We start from the raw sequence: 14,625 nt of genomic DNA, 5'->3' as shown, positions 1-14,625 counted from the left end.
CGCATAACAAACTGCATTAAACGTCTATGTAGTCAAACAGGGTACTGAGTTCACCAGCATTTAATGGTGTCGAATGTGGATATGGTGTATAGCTAGAACTGGCCAAGTCTCCCCATCATTGCTGAGGGGACCCAGTCTTGCATATTGCACTGCATGTGGAAGGGCGCCTTGGAACTAATTGTGATGTTCCCAATATGTTAATGGTATTTCTAACTGTTCATAAGGTCTTTATTGGTTAGGTGCTGCACCCTAATGGTATGTTTGAAATGTTAATGTATTTGCGCCTACTGCAGGAAAATTGACCCATGAATAAAAAAACTTAACATTTATATACTTTGTGGGCCTATACCTTTAAGGTAATATCTCCACCCTGTAGAGGGAGTCCCTGTGCCACTAGATGTGCTGTAACAGCATGTCTACCATTAACCCAAAATTGTGTTTTTTGTTTTAAAGAATAGGAGTCACAGAGGGAATACTATAGTGAGGTGATCCTTTTAAAGGTTCACACTTGAACAGCCATTAGACTAAAATAGGGGTTGCCTATTAAGCTGAGGAGAATAAATTCCTAATACCATGGACATCTCCATATAAAGGTGAAAAGGATGAACCTTGGGCACACGTAACTACTACACAGGAGGCTCATTAAACAGGTACCTGACCTAGAACGTTGGTGGCGCCATGTTATCTGGTTGCTACAAATTAAGTAGGACTGTGTATAAGGTAAGCATAAACTTCAGGTTATAGTAACTTAGTCCTCCTATAGTGTTGACACAATTCCTAGCTAGCTCACAGTGCCCCATCTGAACCCCTAATCTTACCACAATACCAGATGGTATTTGCAACCTCGAGCATAACTACTCGGATTCCCAAGGAAATTGTGTAAACAGATCTACACTTTCATTGTCACTCTGCGTAACCAAGAAGAGACACAAGAAAGATACATTTTCAAACGTTTTTTGCAGCAATGGTGTTCTTGTATAAAAAGCATGAGCTGCGATTATTAGGCAGATAAGACAAAGCATGGTAACCAGCATTACAAAAATTGTGAAAAAGATAATCAGTTCAAACATGATAAATGTTACTGTGTTGGTACACGCCTATCTGTTACTACCTACGCTATGAAGAGCATAGTGAGAGTACCCTCTGTTAGATCAGCTGGGATGGCCAAACTCCCGAAACCCTCATAACCTAGAAAAATGTCCTAGGAAGCCAGCAAGCCAGTGTTGTGTAGTGCAGACTATTGTCCCTTGCAGGATGGAGCTCAGAGTCAGCATGGCTACATCTCAATCACAGTGCACAAGGTCAATGATAATCCCAGCAGAAATGCTCCTCTGCTGAGTGTAACACAGAGGCAGTTTTTATAATAAAGGCAACATTCAGATCACACTGGCATAGGTGTAGAGCTGATGCTATGATAAGTCTGCAAGCAAGGAGCTGTCTCTAACCGACGGTCATAATATGAGGTAATTACATTCTGTGTGCTGAGTCTTGGGCAAACTATATGGCAGTAACGCTTACAAGGAATAGGCTTCATGTACAGTGTTTTCTCAGTACATTATCACATGAGTGAAAAATCACCATCCGAAAGAAAGTTTAATTTAAAATATGCCATTTAAAACGTGAGCCTCTACGTGGGCCCTGTCATACTTTACCACACAATCACTTCTCTCCATAGAGTTAGTGAATTGCTTAGTGTAGCTGTAGTGGAGCCATTTATTCAAGTGTACATAAATCGGGTTGTCCTTACAACACATCCTTCTCTCCTGAGGTAGATTCTCCTTTTCTTATCAGCCAAACTATTGGTTTGTCACAACCCAATCCTCACTACCCCCCAACCTCTGTCATTTGTGGAAGGGACCTTACAGTCTATAGATGCTAGGAGTGCTTATGTGCTGCATTGGCCCCACCTATAGGAAGATAAAGCAGCTCTTTGTAGCTTTCAACCCACCCTATATTGGATAACATAATTCCGAAGCGTCTCTCACCGGATGGATTGTCACATGTTGTTCATATTCTGATCAGCGGATAAATGTGGAATAACAAAAATGAAAAATAAACCACTTGTCCATGTACTTTTTTAAGTAACTAAAATAGAAAGTCACAAAACCTGCATGACACTAGCAATGTCATCGTAAGTTTTTTTTTTTTTTTCCTGGAAAAAAGTTTCAAATGCTCTTTATGGCTGCTGTCTTAACAAAAAGTACTCCGTATTTTCAGTGCGGCTCCCTTAACACTGTAAATGATGGAAGTAAATCTGGTATTTTCTTCTTTGATTTATAGACCAAAACGCACTAAAGCCAGCATGACAGAATTTCTGGAGTCGGAAGATGGTGAAGTGGAGCAGCAGCGGACTTACAGTAGTGGTCACAATCGATTGTACTTTCATAGCGACACTTGCCTCCCTCTTAGGCCACAAGAAATGGAAGTGGACAGTGAAGATGAAAAGGATCCTGAGTGGCTGAGAGAGAAAACGATTACTGTAATTATAAAGTACCTTTGTTTTGATAAGAAAATGAAGTACTACAATCTTTTATATACCTGAAGGATAATAATGATGTATTTCTAAAGCATAATAATGATGCGTATGGTGCAAGAGGGTTTTCTTTTATATACCTGAAGGAGGATAATGATGTATTTCTAAAGCATAATAATGATGCTTATGGTGCAAGAGGGTTTTCCCACCCGAGGTTTTCAGGATACGATGAAAGTAATTGGTTATCTGTAGCTCCAGATCTCAATCATTAGGAGATCTCATACATTCACACACTTGAATCATTGCCTTTCATCACAATGAGAATCCCCAGTAATTTTAAGATACCAATAAAGTGTTAAAATGGGCATAGGCCCAAAAGCACTTGTTTAGAAACCCATAGTAGATATCTGCGCTTCTCAGTCTAACTGGAAGCCACTATAGCTCATCTTTCAGTTGCATGTTGTGTGATCGAGTTCTCCAGAAAGAGTGTTTTGCTTTCCAATAACCTAATTTTAGCGTCATCTTCACCTTCCCTGAACTACAGCCAGTTCACTGAATTGAGAGTGGTCTAGGAGATTTTGTCTTTTTTTTCAGTCCAGGGCAGACTCTCTAAGTGTTTGCCATGGCAGGGTTGAGAAGAGAGCTCTCAAGCCCTACTCTCCCTGTGGGTAAAGGAAGGTCTAATCCAGTGACTTGCAGTAACACAGCATATATTGTCTACCTAACTTAGAATGCTGCTCACTGACATTTTCCAATCTGATGGAAAGGAGCCTGGCCCTGTAGTTCCATGAAAAGAAGATTATTGTCTCCTCTTGAGGGAATGCACTCTCGTTGGGGGATGTACCCTACCAAGCACCCCTCAAAGTTAGTGCATAAGAGAGAGCATGTGTAAGCTCCAGAACTAAAGTTCTTAAAATACGATGAGGGGGGATATGGTGTCAGTTCCTGATATTTTTTTCACATCTCCTAGATGTCAATCAATCTTAACTGACAAAATTCCTCAGCAGATTTAACAGTGAGCAGTCACCTCCTAAGGTTGCCTAGTTTTACCCCTGTCAGTGGTGTCGCATGAAGTTGCCATCATCAAAATAGGATATCAGCATGTAATGTCAGTGATTGGACCGCAAACAGTCTACCTGTGACAGTTGCTAGTTAGTGCACCTTGAGATCCTGTGGGAGAAGGAAGCCAAGTTATTCTTGGCAAGGGCTGTTAGGTAGGAAACTCCTAAGTCTCCCCTCATTGTAGAAGGTCTACTAAAAGGGAGTAATATCCAAAGAATTGTTCTTGCAAGAGATAGAAATGCCTTGTGACGGAGATGTCGTCGTTTTCCTCAAAGAAAGACAGAAACGCTGTTCCCAGACGTCTGTTTTCCCTTATTGTCTGAAAAAGATGAAGACAGCCCACTGAGCCACTCAGCAAGGATGGGCCTAATTCTGTGGGTCAAGTGTTTTCGATGGGTCTAACCTAGGCAATACACTTCTCTGCTCTGCCTCAATTTCTAGCTCTGGCACTGATTCTGAGGAAGCCCTTACTTACCAAGGTGCAAACCCCAAGGTTTGCCTGGCTAGAGAAACTATTTAAATCGGATTCTAATGTCTTAGATATACCCACTATGAATTATAGGTGCTCACTGGAAGGCAGTTTGATGGCTAACAACCTCATCACTAATGTTAGTTTTTATCTATACCTGCAGAGTGCTAGTGCCCTTGGGATATCTTTGTAAAGGGACACTCTCGAACTCTATAGAATGCCTATGCTTTTTGGGTATTTTAAAGCTTTCCTTTTCGACCACACAAAGTAGCCTTTCTCTTATTTGCTGGGTGCCAGATTGGGAGCTTCAACTGGATTCTGAAGTGCAATCTGGATTTTACCATTTCATTGGCTTGATGCACAGTGATAGGAGTTATCCTGCTCCCGCTGACACCTGGATAAGGTCCACAGGCATTTCACAAGATGTCCAGTCAGCATTAATGGATATGCCTTTCTAGGGTAAGCGTCTGGTCAAGGAAAATGCAGTATATTCCCTAGTGTGGTTCAAAAATAGTCATGACATGTGCTTGTTGAGACTGATATCTGCAGCTAAGCAGAACCGCCAACAATAATGACACTATTGCAGCTTTTCCATGCACTGGAACCCTCTCAGCTCTGGACCTACCAGTTCTATCTCCCAGTCATTACCTGAGTTTCATAATGGGATGCCATCACTAACAATTTGCAGTTATGGCATTTGATGAGATCTTCCGAGGTCAATCATAAGTCCAAAGTGCTAGTTTGGGTCATGGTAGCGCTCCCTCTCTTGAGAGAGAGGTTCGGAATCATGGCTAGTAGGGCCGTGGTCACCTCCACTGGTCATGGACCATTTGGAGCACTCTGACACTGCTTCCCTACATAATCTTCATCAACGACCAAAAGTCCCACCTCTTCCCCTAGTTCATTGAAACAACCCTGAACAAAAACTGCATGAGAGCTTTTCCTCCACCTCAGAAAATGTCATATTCAGAATCTGATTCAAGGGCCTGAATCTGGTTCTGCAGGACCTTTGCTTGTTTAACCTCGTAGCATTGAGTTTCTAGTTACTACTGCACCTGAAGTCATAGGTGAGGTCCCTTTTAGTGGTGTATCAGGAGGTAGTGGCTTAAGCAGCAGGAGAGTCTCTGCTAATGTTTAGATTTTTTTCCTTCTGTCATCCCAGACCTCAGTTGGTGGATGTGCTTCTCCATGTTCACTGTGGTTTCTCCTTTCAGTCATCTACAGTCACAGGTCACTGTGATAGACACATAGTCTCAGTTTATGACCAACACATGAGCTAGAGCTGAGAGCCTTAACTCGATCTCTGATGGCATGATGCCTACTTGAAGTGTGTTGTGCAAGTTCTTTTCAACCACTTAAACCAACTTGGAGCTCTGGGTTATTGGGCCCACTGCCAGAAAGCCTTGCACTTGCTACAGTGAGCTCTCCAATAGAGCATTTTCTCAGTTGAAGACTAGGTGACGGGCACTCCAGACATGAAGCCTTAAACAGCCATCTCTAAGTCACAAACATGATCTTCAGATTGGGATGTCTTTGCGTAGACCTTTTTGCCACAGCTTTGAGCTGAAGTGTCCTTTGTTCTGCACTTCCCACCACATCATATCCTGTGTGATGTCTTCCTTATAATTCCTGTGCTTTCTAAGATCGTGACAATGGTGGGAGAAGATCAAGAACAACTGTTATTTTTTGCCCTTGATTGATCGAGAAGGATTTGGTTTAATGATTTGTTGGAATTCAACATTCAGACCCCTCTTCCCTGCCTGTCAGAAGACTATTTCTGCTTTTGGAGCAGATGGTCTAGTTCTCCACCTCAGTCCTTCACGGCTTCGTTTTCACATGTGGAGATACAGCACTGTTAACTAAAGGCCTTCTGCCTGCCACCAGAGGCAACTTGTACCATCCTAACTGCCCAGAATTATGTTAGCAAGTTTTTTTTTTTCTTTCTGGTGCCAGTCTCGGACAAACCCCTTCAATGCTCACCTTTTATGACGATCTGAGATTTTGCGCTTTCCCTTTACCTCACTTTGCACTCTTCTGTTGTATTTGTTCCCATCCATGCCCTTAATTGTTCTGTGTAGGGACTTAAATTTAGGTGTGATCTTTCTAGTCACCGGCTGTGTCTTTTCAGTCCCATTTACTGTATTTATTGATTTCGTTTTTTGTATCTTATCACTTATGAGGCCCAAGTGAAACTGAGAGCTGTACATAGAACACATTGCAGAGTTTCTGAAAATAACCAGCACTAGAACATAAGTAAAAGAGAAAATCTTTTAAGGATAGACTAAAATGACTCTTGGAATTAAGGCCCTCATTATGAACTTGGTGGTTCAGACCGCCATGCCGGCGACGGTGGAAAAGACCACCATCGGCATGGCGGTCTGAACCGCCATATAATGAACACAGGGAGGGCTACTTGTGGTGGCCCTCCGCCACTGCCAGGCTACTGCCGACAGGCAGCCTGACGATGGCGGATTACTCCAAATAATGTACCCTGATTCTCCCAGCCTTTCCATGACGGGTTCTCCCACCAGGGAAAGGCTGGCGGAGGGGTGCTCTGGGGGCCCCGCACTGCCCATGCACTTGCCATGGGCAGTGCAGGGGCCTCTGTGCAGTGCCCTGTCGCGCAGGTAAATCGGGCAGTGATCTGCGCGACTGGTGCTGCTGCACCTGTCGCACAGCGGCATTGACTGTGGCTCCATGTGGAGCCGTCGTCAAGGTCCCGGCCCTGCATTCTGCTGGGCCGGCGGGTGGAAACAATGTTTCCGCCCGCCAGCCCAGCAGAATGTTCTTTATACAGCTGGTGGGTCTCAGAGGGGCCTGTGGAAAGACCGCCAGCATGAACACGTCGGTGTTTACTGCCATGTTCATAATGACCCTCAAAGTGTGATATTAACAAATATGTGCACCAGTATAAACAAGCTAGTTCATAAATGCACATAGTTATATCTCTAGTTCGTATCACAGGTCAATCAATCAATCATAGGATTTATAAAGCGCACTACGTACCCGTGAGGGTTTCAAAGGGGGGGGGGGTCTTGTTGTTACTGGTCGAAGAGCCAGGTCTTGAGGAGTCTTCTGAAGGTGAGTAGGTCTTGAGTCTGTCGCAGGGCGGTGGGGAGGTTGTTACAGGTTTTGGTGGCAAGGTATGAGAAGGATCTGCCGCCGGAGGTCTTTCATCGGATGCGGAGGACGACCGCGAGGTTAGTGGAGCGGAGCTGACAGGTGGGGGAGTCTTTTGTTTATGTAGGCTGGTCCGGTGTCGTGGAGCGCTTTGTGAGCATGGGTAAGAAGCTTGAAAGTGATCCTTTTGTCCACGGGGAGCCAGTGAAGGTTTCTCAGGTGGTGGGCGATGTGGCTGTGGTGCGGTACGTTGAGGATCAGCCGGGTGGAGGCGTTTTGGATGCGTTGGAGGCGTAGTAGGTCTTTTGCTGCGATGCCTGTGTAGAGTGCGTTGCCGTAGTCCAGCCTGCTGCTGACGAGGGCATGTTACTGTCCTCCTTGTTACTGTCGGGATCCACTTGTAGATTCTGCAGAGCATGCAGAGTGTGTTGTAGCAGGAGGAGGAGACTGCGTTGACCTGTTAAGACAAGGTGAGGGAGGAGTCAAGGATGGAGCCCAGGTTGCGAGCAGTGTCGGTGGGGTTCCTAGTGCGGTGGGCCACCAGGATTCGTCCCAGGCGGAGGGGGTGGGCCCGAGGAGGAGGACCTCCGTCTTGTCCGAGTTCAGTTTCAGACGGCTGTTTCTCATCCATTCGGCGATGGATATCATTCCCTTGTGGAGGTTGGTTTTGGCGGTGCGTGGGTCTTTGGTGAGTGAGAGGATGAGCTGGGTGTCGTCGGCGTAGGTGAGAATGTTGAGGTTGTGTTGTCGGGCCACTTGTGCGAGGGGGGCCATGTAGATGTTGAACAGCGTCGGGCTGAGGGATAAGCCTTGGGGGATGCCGCAGATGATGTCGGTGGCTTCGGAGCGGAAGGGGGGGAGGGGGACTCTCTGGGTTCTGCCGGAGAGGAATGAGACGATCCAGTCGAGGGCTTTTCCTTGAATTCCGGTTTCATGGAGGTGTGATTTCAGGATGCGGTGGCAGACTGTGTCGAAGGAGGCAGATAGGTCCAGGAGGATGAGGGCTGATGTTTCACCGTTGTCCATTTGGCGTCTGTCGTCGTCTGTGGCGGCGAGAAGGGCGGTTTCGGTGCTGTGGTTTCATCTGAAACCGGACTGGGAGGGGTCTAGGATGCAGTTGTCTTCGAGGTGGCTGGTTAGTTGTGTGTTGATGATTTTTTCAATCACCTTTGCTGGGAAAGGGAGCAGGGAGATGGGTCGGAAGTTCTTGAGGTCGTTGGGGTCTGCTTTGGGCTTCTTGAGGAGGGTGCGGATTTCGGCATGTTTCCATTTTTCAGGGAATGTCGCTGTTTCGAAGGAGATGTTGATGACCTTCCGTAGTTGGGGGGCGATGGCGGAGTCTGCTTTGTTGTATACGTGGTGGGGGCAGGGGTCTGATGGAGATCCTGAGTGGATGGAGTTCATGATCTTGCGTGTCTGCGTCGTTCACGTTGGTCCAGGAGGTCAGGAGGTTTGCACATGTGGAGTGTTCGGGGGTGGGGTCTGGCGTGGGAGTGGTGTCGAAGCTGTCGTGGATGTCGCTGATCTTCCGGTGGAAGAAGGTGGACAGTGCGTTGCAGAGTTCTTGGGATGGAGGGATGTCGTTGGCGCTGGGGTTGGAGAGTTCTTTCACGATGCTGAAGAGCCCTTTGCTGTCGTGTGCGTTGTTGTCCAGGCGGTCTTTAAAGTGGGATCGCTTGGCTTGTCTGATGAGTTGGTGGTGCTTGCGGGTGACGTCCTTGTGGGCTTGTGAGGCTGTCAGGTGTGTGTTTGAGGAGCCATTCCTTTTTTAGCTTCCGGCAGTCGCGTTTGGATTTTAGGAGCTTGTCGGTGAACCAAGTGGCTTTTCTTCTGGCTTGGTTGTCGGTGGGTTTTTTGAGTGGCGCCAGGGTGTTGGCGCAGTCGTTGATCCACAGGGTGAGGTTGTGGGCAGCGGTGTCTGGGTCGGTGGAGTCGGGGGGTGGGTTCTGGGCGAGGGCGTTGGTAAGCTGCTCCAGCATCGGCGGGGTGGTTGTTGGGAGCGATGGTGCTCGGTATGTTTCTTGTAGGTGAAGTGGATGCAGTGGTGGTCAGTCCAGTGGAGTACGGTGGTATGGTTGAAGGTGACGTGGGCGCTTGAGGAGAAGATGGGATCAAGCGTGTGGCCGGCGGTGTGGGTTGGTGTGTTGACGAGTTGTCTGAGGCCGTGGTTGGTGAGGTTGTCGATCAGAGTAGTGGAGTTGGTGTCGTTGTTGTTCTCCAGGTGGAAATTTAGGTGTCCAAGGAGGATGTAATCCGTTGAGGTGGGTGCTGGTGAGGTCGGCGAGGGATTAGCTGAATGGTGCTCGTGGTCCGGGGGGGGGGTCTGTAGATGAGCGTTCCTCTGAGAGTGGTGTTGGGGTCGGTGTGGATGCGGAAGTGTAGATGTTCGGCGGTCTTGAGGGAGTCGTCAGTGTGGGTGTCGACCTTGAGGGAGGAATTGTGGGCGATGGCTATGCCTCCCCTGATTCTGTTGTTGCGGTCCCTACGGATGATCTTGTAGCCATCCGGGATGGCTATTGCGATGTCGGGTGCCGAGGAGTCGTTCCACCAGGTTTCGGACAGGAAGGCTACATCTGGGGCAGTGGAGTTGAGCAGGTCCCAGAGCTCGATGGCGTGCGGAGCGGGTGTTGAGGAGTATGCAGTGGAGGTGGTTCGTTTTGGTCTTTGTTGGTTTCGTTGTTCTGTCGCAGGTGAATCTGCAAGACCGGCATGCGAAGGGTCTGTGGGTGTTCCTTGGTGAGGGCTTGGAGCATGCTGTGATGCGGCCGGGATTGAGGGCGTTGAGTTGGTTGGCCGTGTAGCGGCGTCTGGAGGTGCAGGGGTCTTGCAGACCGGGGGGGGTGGCGCTGGGCGCGGTACAGGCACGGACAGGCGTAGACGGGCTTGCCTTTGGCGCGCCAACGGCGCGGCTGCCATAAGAGGAGGGGAGGGTTGGAGTGGCAGCTGGGTGGCGGGAGGGCTTGTCCTATTGGAGGGCTGGGGAGAGGGGCCGCAGGGGACGCAGCAGCGGGAAAGGCAAGTGGAAACGGTGAGATATGGAGGGGGAGGCGGGAGGGGCCGCAGGGGACGCAGCGGCGGGAAAGGCAAGTGGAAACGGTGAGAGAAGGAGCGGGGAGGCGGGAGGGGCTGCAGGGGACGCAGCGGCGGGAAAGGCAAAGTGGAAAACGGTGAGAGAGGTGGCGGCGCGGAGGGCAAAGCGGGGAGCGACCTACCTGCAGTAGCAGGGTCAAAGGTGAAATGGGGTTTCACACTTTGGGTATACAGTTGGAAAATAATTGGTTAAGGCTGTGATTTTTGTTGTGAAAAAAAGGGGTTTCAAATTCTAGAGACTCAGCAAGGCGTAATTGATGAGAACCTCCAAAGATTTTCCGTCTTTTGAAAAGATAGTGAGAATAGTCTGAGTGTAGGAGCTTCTGGGCAAGACATCCAAGCCTAAAACATGATCTGGGCCCAACAGGTAGCCAGCTCAAGGAAAAGAGTACAGGAATGATGTGATAGAAGTAGTCAGTTTACCTATGCAGTAAGCTGCTACATATATGCTGTCTTTAAGAAGGGTGAGAAGTTTTGAAAATGTCATAGAGGATTGCATTTCCATAGTCAAGCCTGCTAAGAAGCAGGTATTGGACTACTCCTTTAAGGATCCTTTCTGGTAGAAAACGATTGACACCATGTACAAATTGTAGTTGGTGACTTGCATTCTTGAAACATTATTAATGTGTTTCTGTACATTGCAGAGATTATCAAGATTGAAGTCCAAGCACTTGGAGTTTTCAATGATGGTGTGGGTGCAATGTGGAAGACTGGTGGAATGTAGCCAGTTTTGAATTTAGGTAGCCACTGTTTGAGGTGAAATAATGAACAACTAAGTTTTGTTAGGCTTGAATTTGAGGTGTTGGGTAGTCACTCAAGACTGAAATATCTTCAGGTTCATCACAAAGGAAACCTTCAGGTTAGGTCTGGGTGTCTCTATCATTTTCATAATGATATTCCAGTGTTCTAGATATGTTACATAGGGTAGGTACAAGTACAAATTCGTATTGAACTTTTTGTTATCCTGCTTAAAAAAAGATTTGTCAATCCTAACCATTTTGAAGCGATTGGATGCATAGGATGTAATGTAAACCACTCAAGTACCTTACCTGTGACACCCATGACGTACTTTAAAGTCTGAATAAGAACCTTGTGATTTACTGTATTTAATTCTATCAACATGTCAAAAAATATCAGTCACGTTTCTGCATTGTAGAATGTACATTGATCGTAAACTCTAGAATAATTCTGTGCTGCACGCCTGGACCCTGGAGCACTTTTCAGGGATGTTATTAAAATGTCACAGAGGGTGTCAGCATCAGACTGTCATAATTATCAGCATAGACTGTTGGGGGCTAATTTTGTTTCTGTGAAGTAAACTAACAAGCTTCTAATTAGCAATTTCAAGTCTGCATTGCAGCATCTCATGTGCAATAAAGGTGCAAAAACGTATGAGAAAGAAATGCAGCCTGATAGACCTAAAATGAGAGGTAAAAAAAAACATCGTCTTTGAATCAAGGATCTTCTCCTACCCAGAGATGCACTATATTGGCAGTTGCCTCAGTCGGTTTGTTTTTCTAGCTCCTCTCAGTAGGATCTCAGAACACGTGAGGTTTCACACACCTATTTTTTTACACAAAATTTATAGCAAAATGTTGCCTTTTCATTTTTACTTGACGTCTCCAACATCATCCTGTATACTGAAGTGATTTTTTTGCTGATTTCTGGCAGATAGTCACCCCAGAAATGTCTTATTTTTTTAAAGAAATGTCCCTCCTGTGGAAGGAACAATTTGTTTCTGGCCCTCCATTAGATCTGTTTGGTGTGTCTGCATGCTTCACATTTGTCAAGGGCTGTGAGATGGCCAAAAAGAAATATCCAAAATGACTTTAAAAGACTGAGAGGGCATCAGACAGAAGAGAAGACTGGAGAAGTCATCCTTTCATGCTTCCTCTGAAAGACAGCCTGCTCCTAAAAAGGATTCCCACAGAGGAGGATCAAGAGAAAGGAGAACTTCAAGAAAATATTAACAGTAACATTTTCAATGTAGTTTGAGATTGTGACTGGTGTCGCATCAGCTCTGACCTGCTCCCTGTCGAAGGGAGATCCAATATCTACTTCTTGTCATCTGGGCAGTGTCGACCCCATCCTCACTACTGACACAGAGCCGGATCAGCGTCACACACCTCACATTCAGACTTTGACAGGTGCCTTGCCGCCTTTGTCAGATCCTGACCCATATTCTTATGGACTGGGGTACAGTGAGAAATGGGAGGGGTCGCTGAGCCCTCTAGAATACCAGCTACAAGACCCTGTGGGCTGATGTATGGACCTGGTTGAAGCCAGTGGTATGGATATTGCCCCTGACACTGGAATGCTTTCTCCCCCTACCATGGCTACAGAGAAGGGAGCGGTGGTGTGAAGAGCGGCTGAAGTACTGGGCCTCGAGCTGCCTTGGGTGACAGTCAGGTTTAACCTCCTGACAGAGGTGCTTCAGTCTGGGGCTTAATCCTTTGAACTTTTTGTCCTTTACTGAAGCCCTTACCAATGTCATGCCGGGAACCTGATTGAAACTTAGCATAGCGGCTTGTGTTAGCAGGACTATTTCCCGCCATCAACCTGCTCCAGCTCACCCAGCTTTCTTGACTCAACACCCCACCCCTGAGAGCTTGGTTAGCTCTCTTGACAAGCCTCTACATCCCAGGGCGCGTTCCCTTCTGCACCCCTTGGTAGGGAATCCAAGAGGCTAGATCAGCTTGGGAAGATGTTTTCTTCCTCAAGCCTGACATTGCGGTCCGTAAAAACTGCATGTCTTTTGGGCCGTTGATCCCACACGGTGTGATGATTGTGCAGGGGCTGCCACAGCACCCGGAGGAGGCCTGGGGTTGTACTCTCTCAAGCTGTTGCTGATGGGAGAGACACAGCAAAGTTTATTATCAGATGTGTACTAGGCACAACCAACTCACTGGCAGAGTGGTTGCATAGACAGTGGCCCTGAGGTGCCACGCCTGGTTGAGGACATTTGGCTTATCGGGGGATGTCCAAGCTAACCTTTTGGACATGCCCTTTGATGGCATCTGTCTCTTCAGAGAGAAAGTAGACTCTGTGTGGGAAAGTGCCTCTTTTGACATGGTGCTCACCACGCACATTTTTTTTTCCTGGTTTCTGGTGCAATTTTGACTATAAGTGCACTAGGTCCTTGCTAAACAGGTCTCCAATGCCAGATCTCTTTTCCTAAAACTGCACAGTTGTTTTTCCCAATTGGCAAACCTTTAGCTACCACTATAAGTCCCTAGTAAACGGTACCCCTGGTATCTAAGGCATGGGGTACTAAAGGAAGGCCCCTGAGGGCTGTGGCATAGATTGTCCCACCCTCAGGGACCCTCTTACTAAGTGCACACAGTGCTGCCTTCGCAGGCTGCATGTCTTGTTGCAGACCTATAATGAAAATACGACATGGCACACAGCCTGTGTGCCTTGACCCATGCACACTGCATGCAATGTATGTAAATCACCCCTCTGGCAGGCCTTACAGCTCTAAAGGAAGGGTGCAGTATATTACATTTGGGGGCATACCTGCATGAGCAGATATGCCCCTGCTATATCTGTTGGTCATCAGACATAGTATGTTAACAGTGCAGTCAAGCCTGCATGAAATGGTGCATGACTACAGGTCACTGCACCCGGTCACTGTAAGTTAACCCTATAGTAGGCTCTCCTAGCACAGAGGGAAGGGTTACAAGTACCTGTGTGTGAGGGTACCCATGTACTAGCAGCGGTGCCCCCATGAACTCCAGTTCTATTTTCCTGGACTTGGTGAGTGTGGGGACGCCATTTTGTGTGTACTAGACGTAGGTCACTACCTATGTCCAGCTACATAATAACTCCAATCCTGGGCATGTTTAGTATGGATATAGAGACAGAGTAGAAAACTATGACCCTAAAATCCCCAAAGGGATTGGCCCCAAATATGAGGAAGGTGATGACATCGCCAAGTGATTGACAGCCTGAGAGAGGGAGAGGGCCTGTGTTTCCAGAAACCTTAAGAAAGAGTACTGGGGAACTCTCCTTTGGAAATCCTTACCAGGAAAGGAATCATGCTGAGTGAGGCAGATGCAACCTCATATAAACTCATGAAGGCTACCCTGATTGAGGGATTTTGAGTGACTCCTTAGGAGCACAGATTTCAATTCAGGGAGACTCATTTTGTGGTCTTCTCAGTGAAAAGTCTAGGTGGCTGGTTAAAAGGTAACAATATGCATGATTATGAAGGGTTTTACAATCTCATGATGAAAGAGCATCAGTTGAGTAATTGTGCTCAAGAAAACTTGTACCTGGTAGACCTAGGCCCACTATCTCCTCGAGTTGTGGAAGAAGGCAGACCACTGGTGTAGGAGGCTGGATCTATTTATGGTGTGGCACCCTATACTGAGTCCAGGCAACCCTTAGTGATCGTGTTTAGGTGTACAAA

The 14,625-nt window shown here is 47.1% G+C and overlaps 1 protein-coding gene across 1 annotated transcript in view; it reads left to right on the top strand.

The window, feature by feature from the left end:
* Positions 1-14,625, top strand: part of SUZ12 (SUZ12 polycomb repressive complex 2 subunit) — a 628,949-nt gene that overhangs the window by 534,315 nt on the left and 80,009 nt on the right. The window contains exon 14 of the mRNA XM_069199996.1: positions 2,281-2,479. Coding sequence (XP_069056097.1) covers positions 2,281-2,479 — 199 coding nt within the window. The remainder of the gene's footprint in view (positions 1-2,280; positions 2,480-14,625) is intronic.

The sequence above is a fragment of the Pleurodeles waltl genome, chromosome 7 (genome assembly GCF_031143425.1).
Source record: "Pleurodeles waltl isolate 20211129_DDA chromosome 7, aPleWal1.hap1.20221129, whole genome shotgun sequence".
NCBI lineage: Eukaryota > Metazoa > Chordata > Amphibia > Caudata > Salamandridae > Pleurodeles > Pleurodeles waltl.
This window is presented reverse-complemented; position numbering and strand designations above follow the sequence as displayed.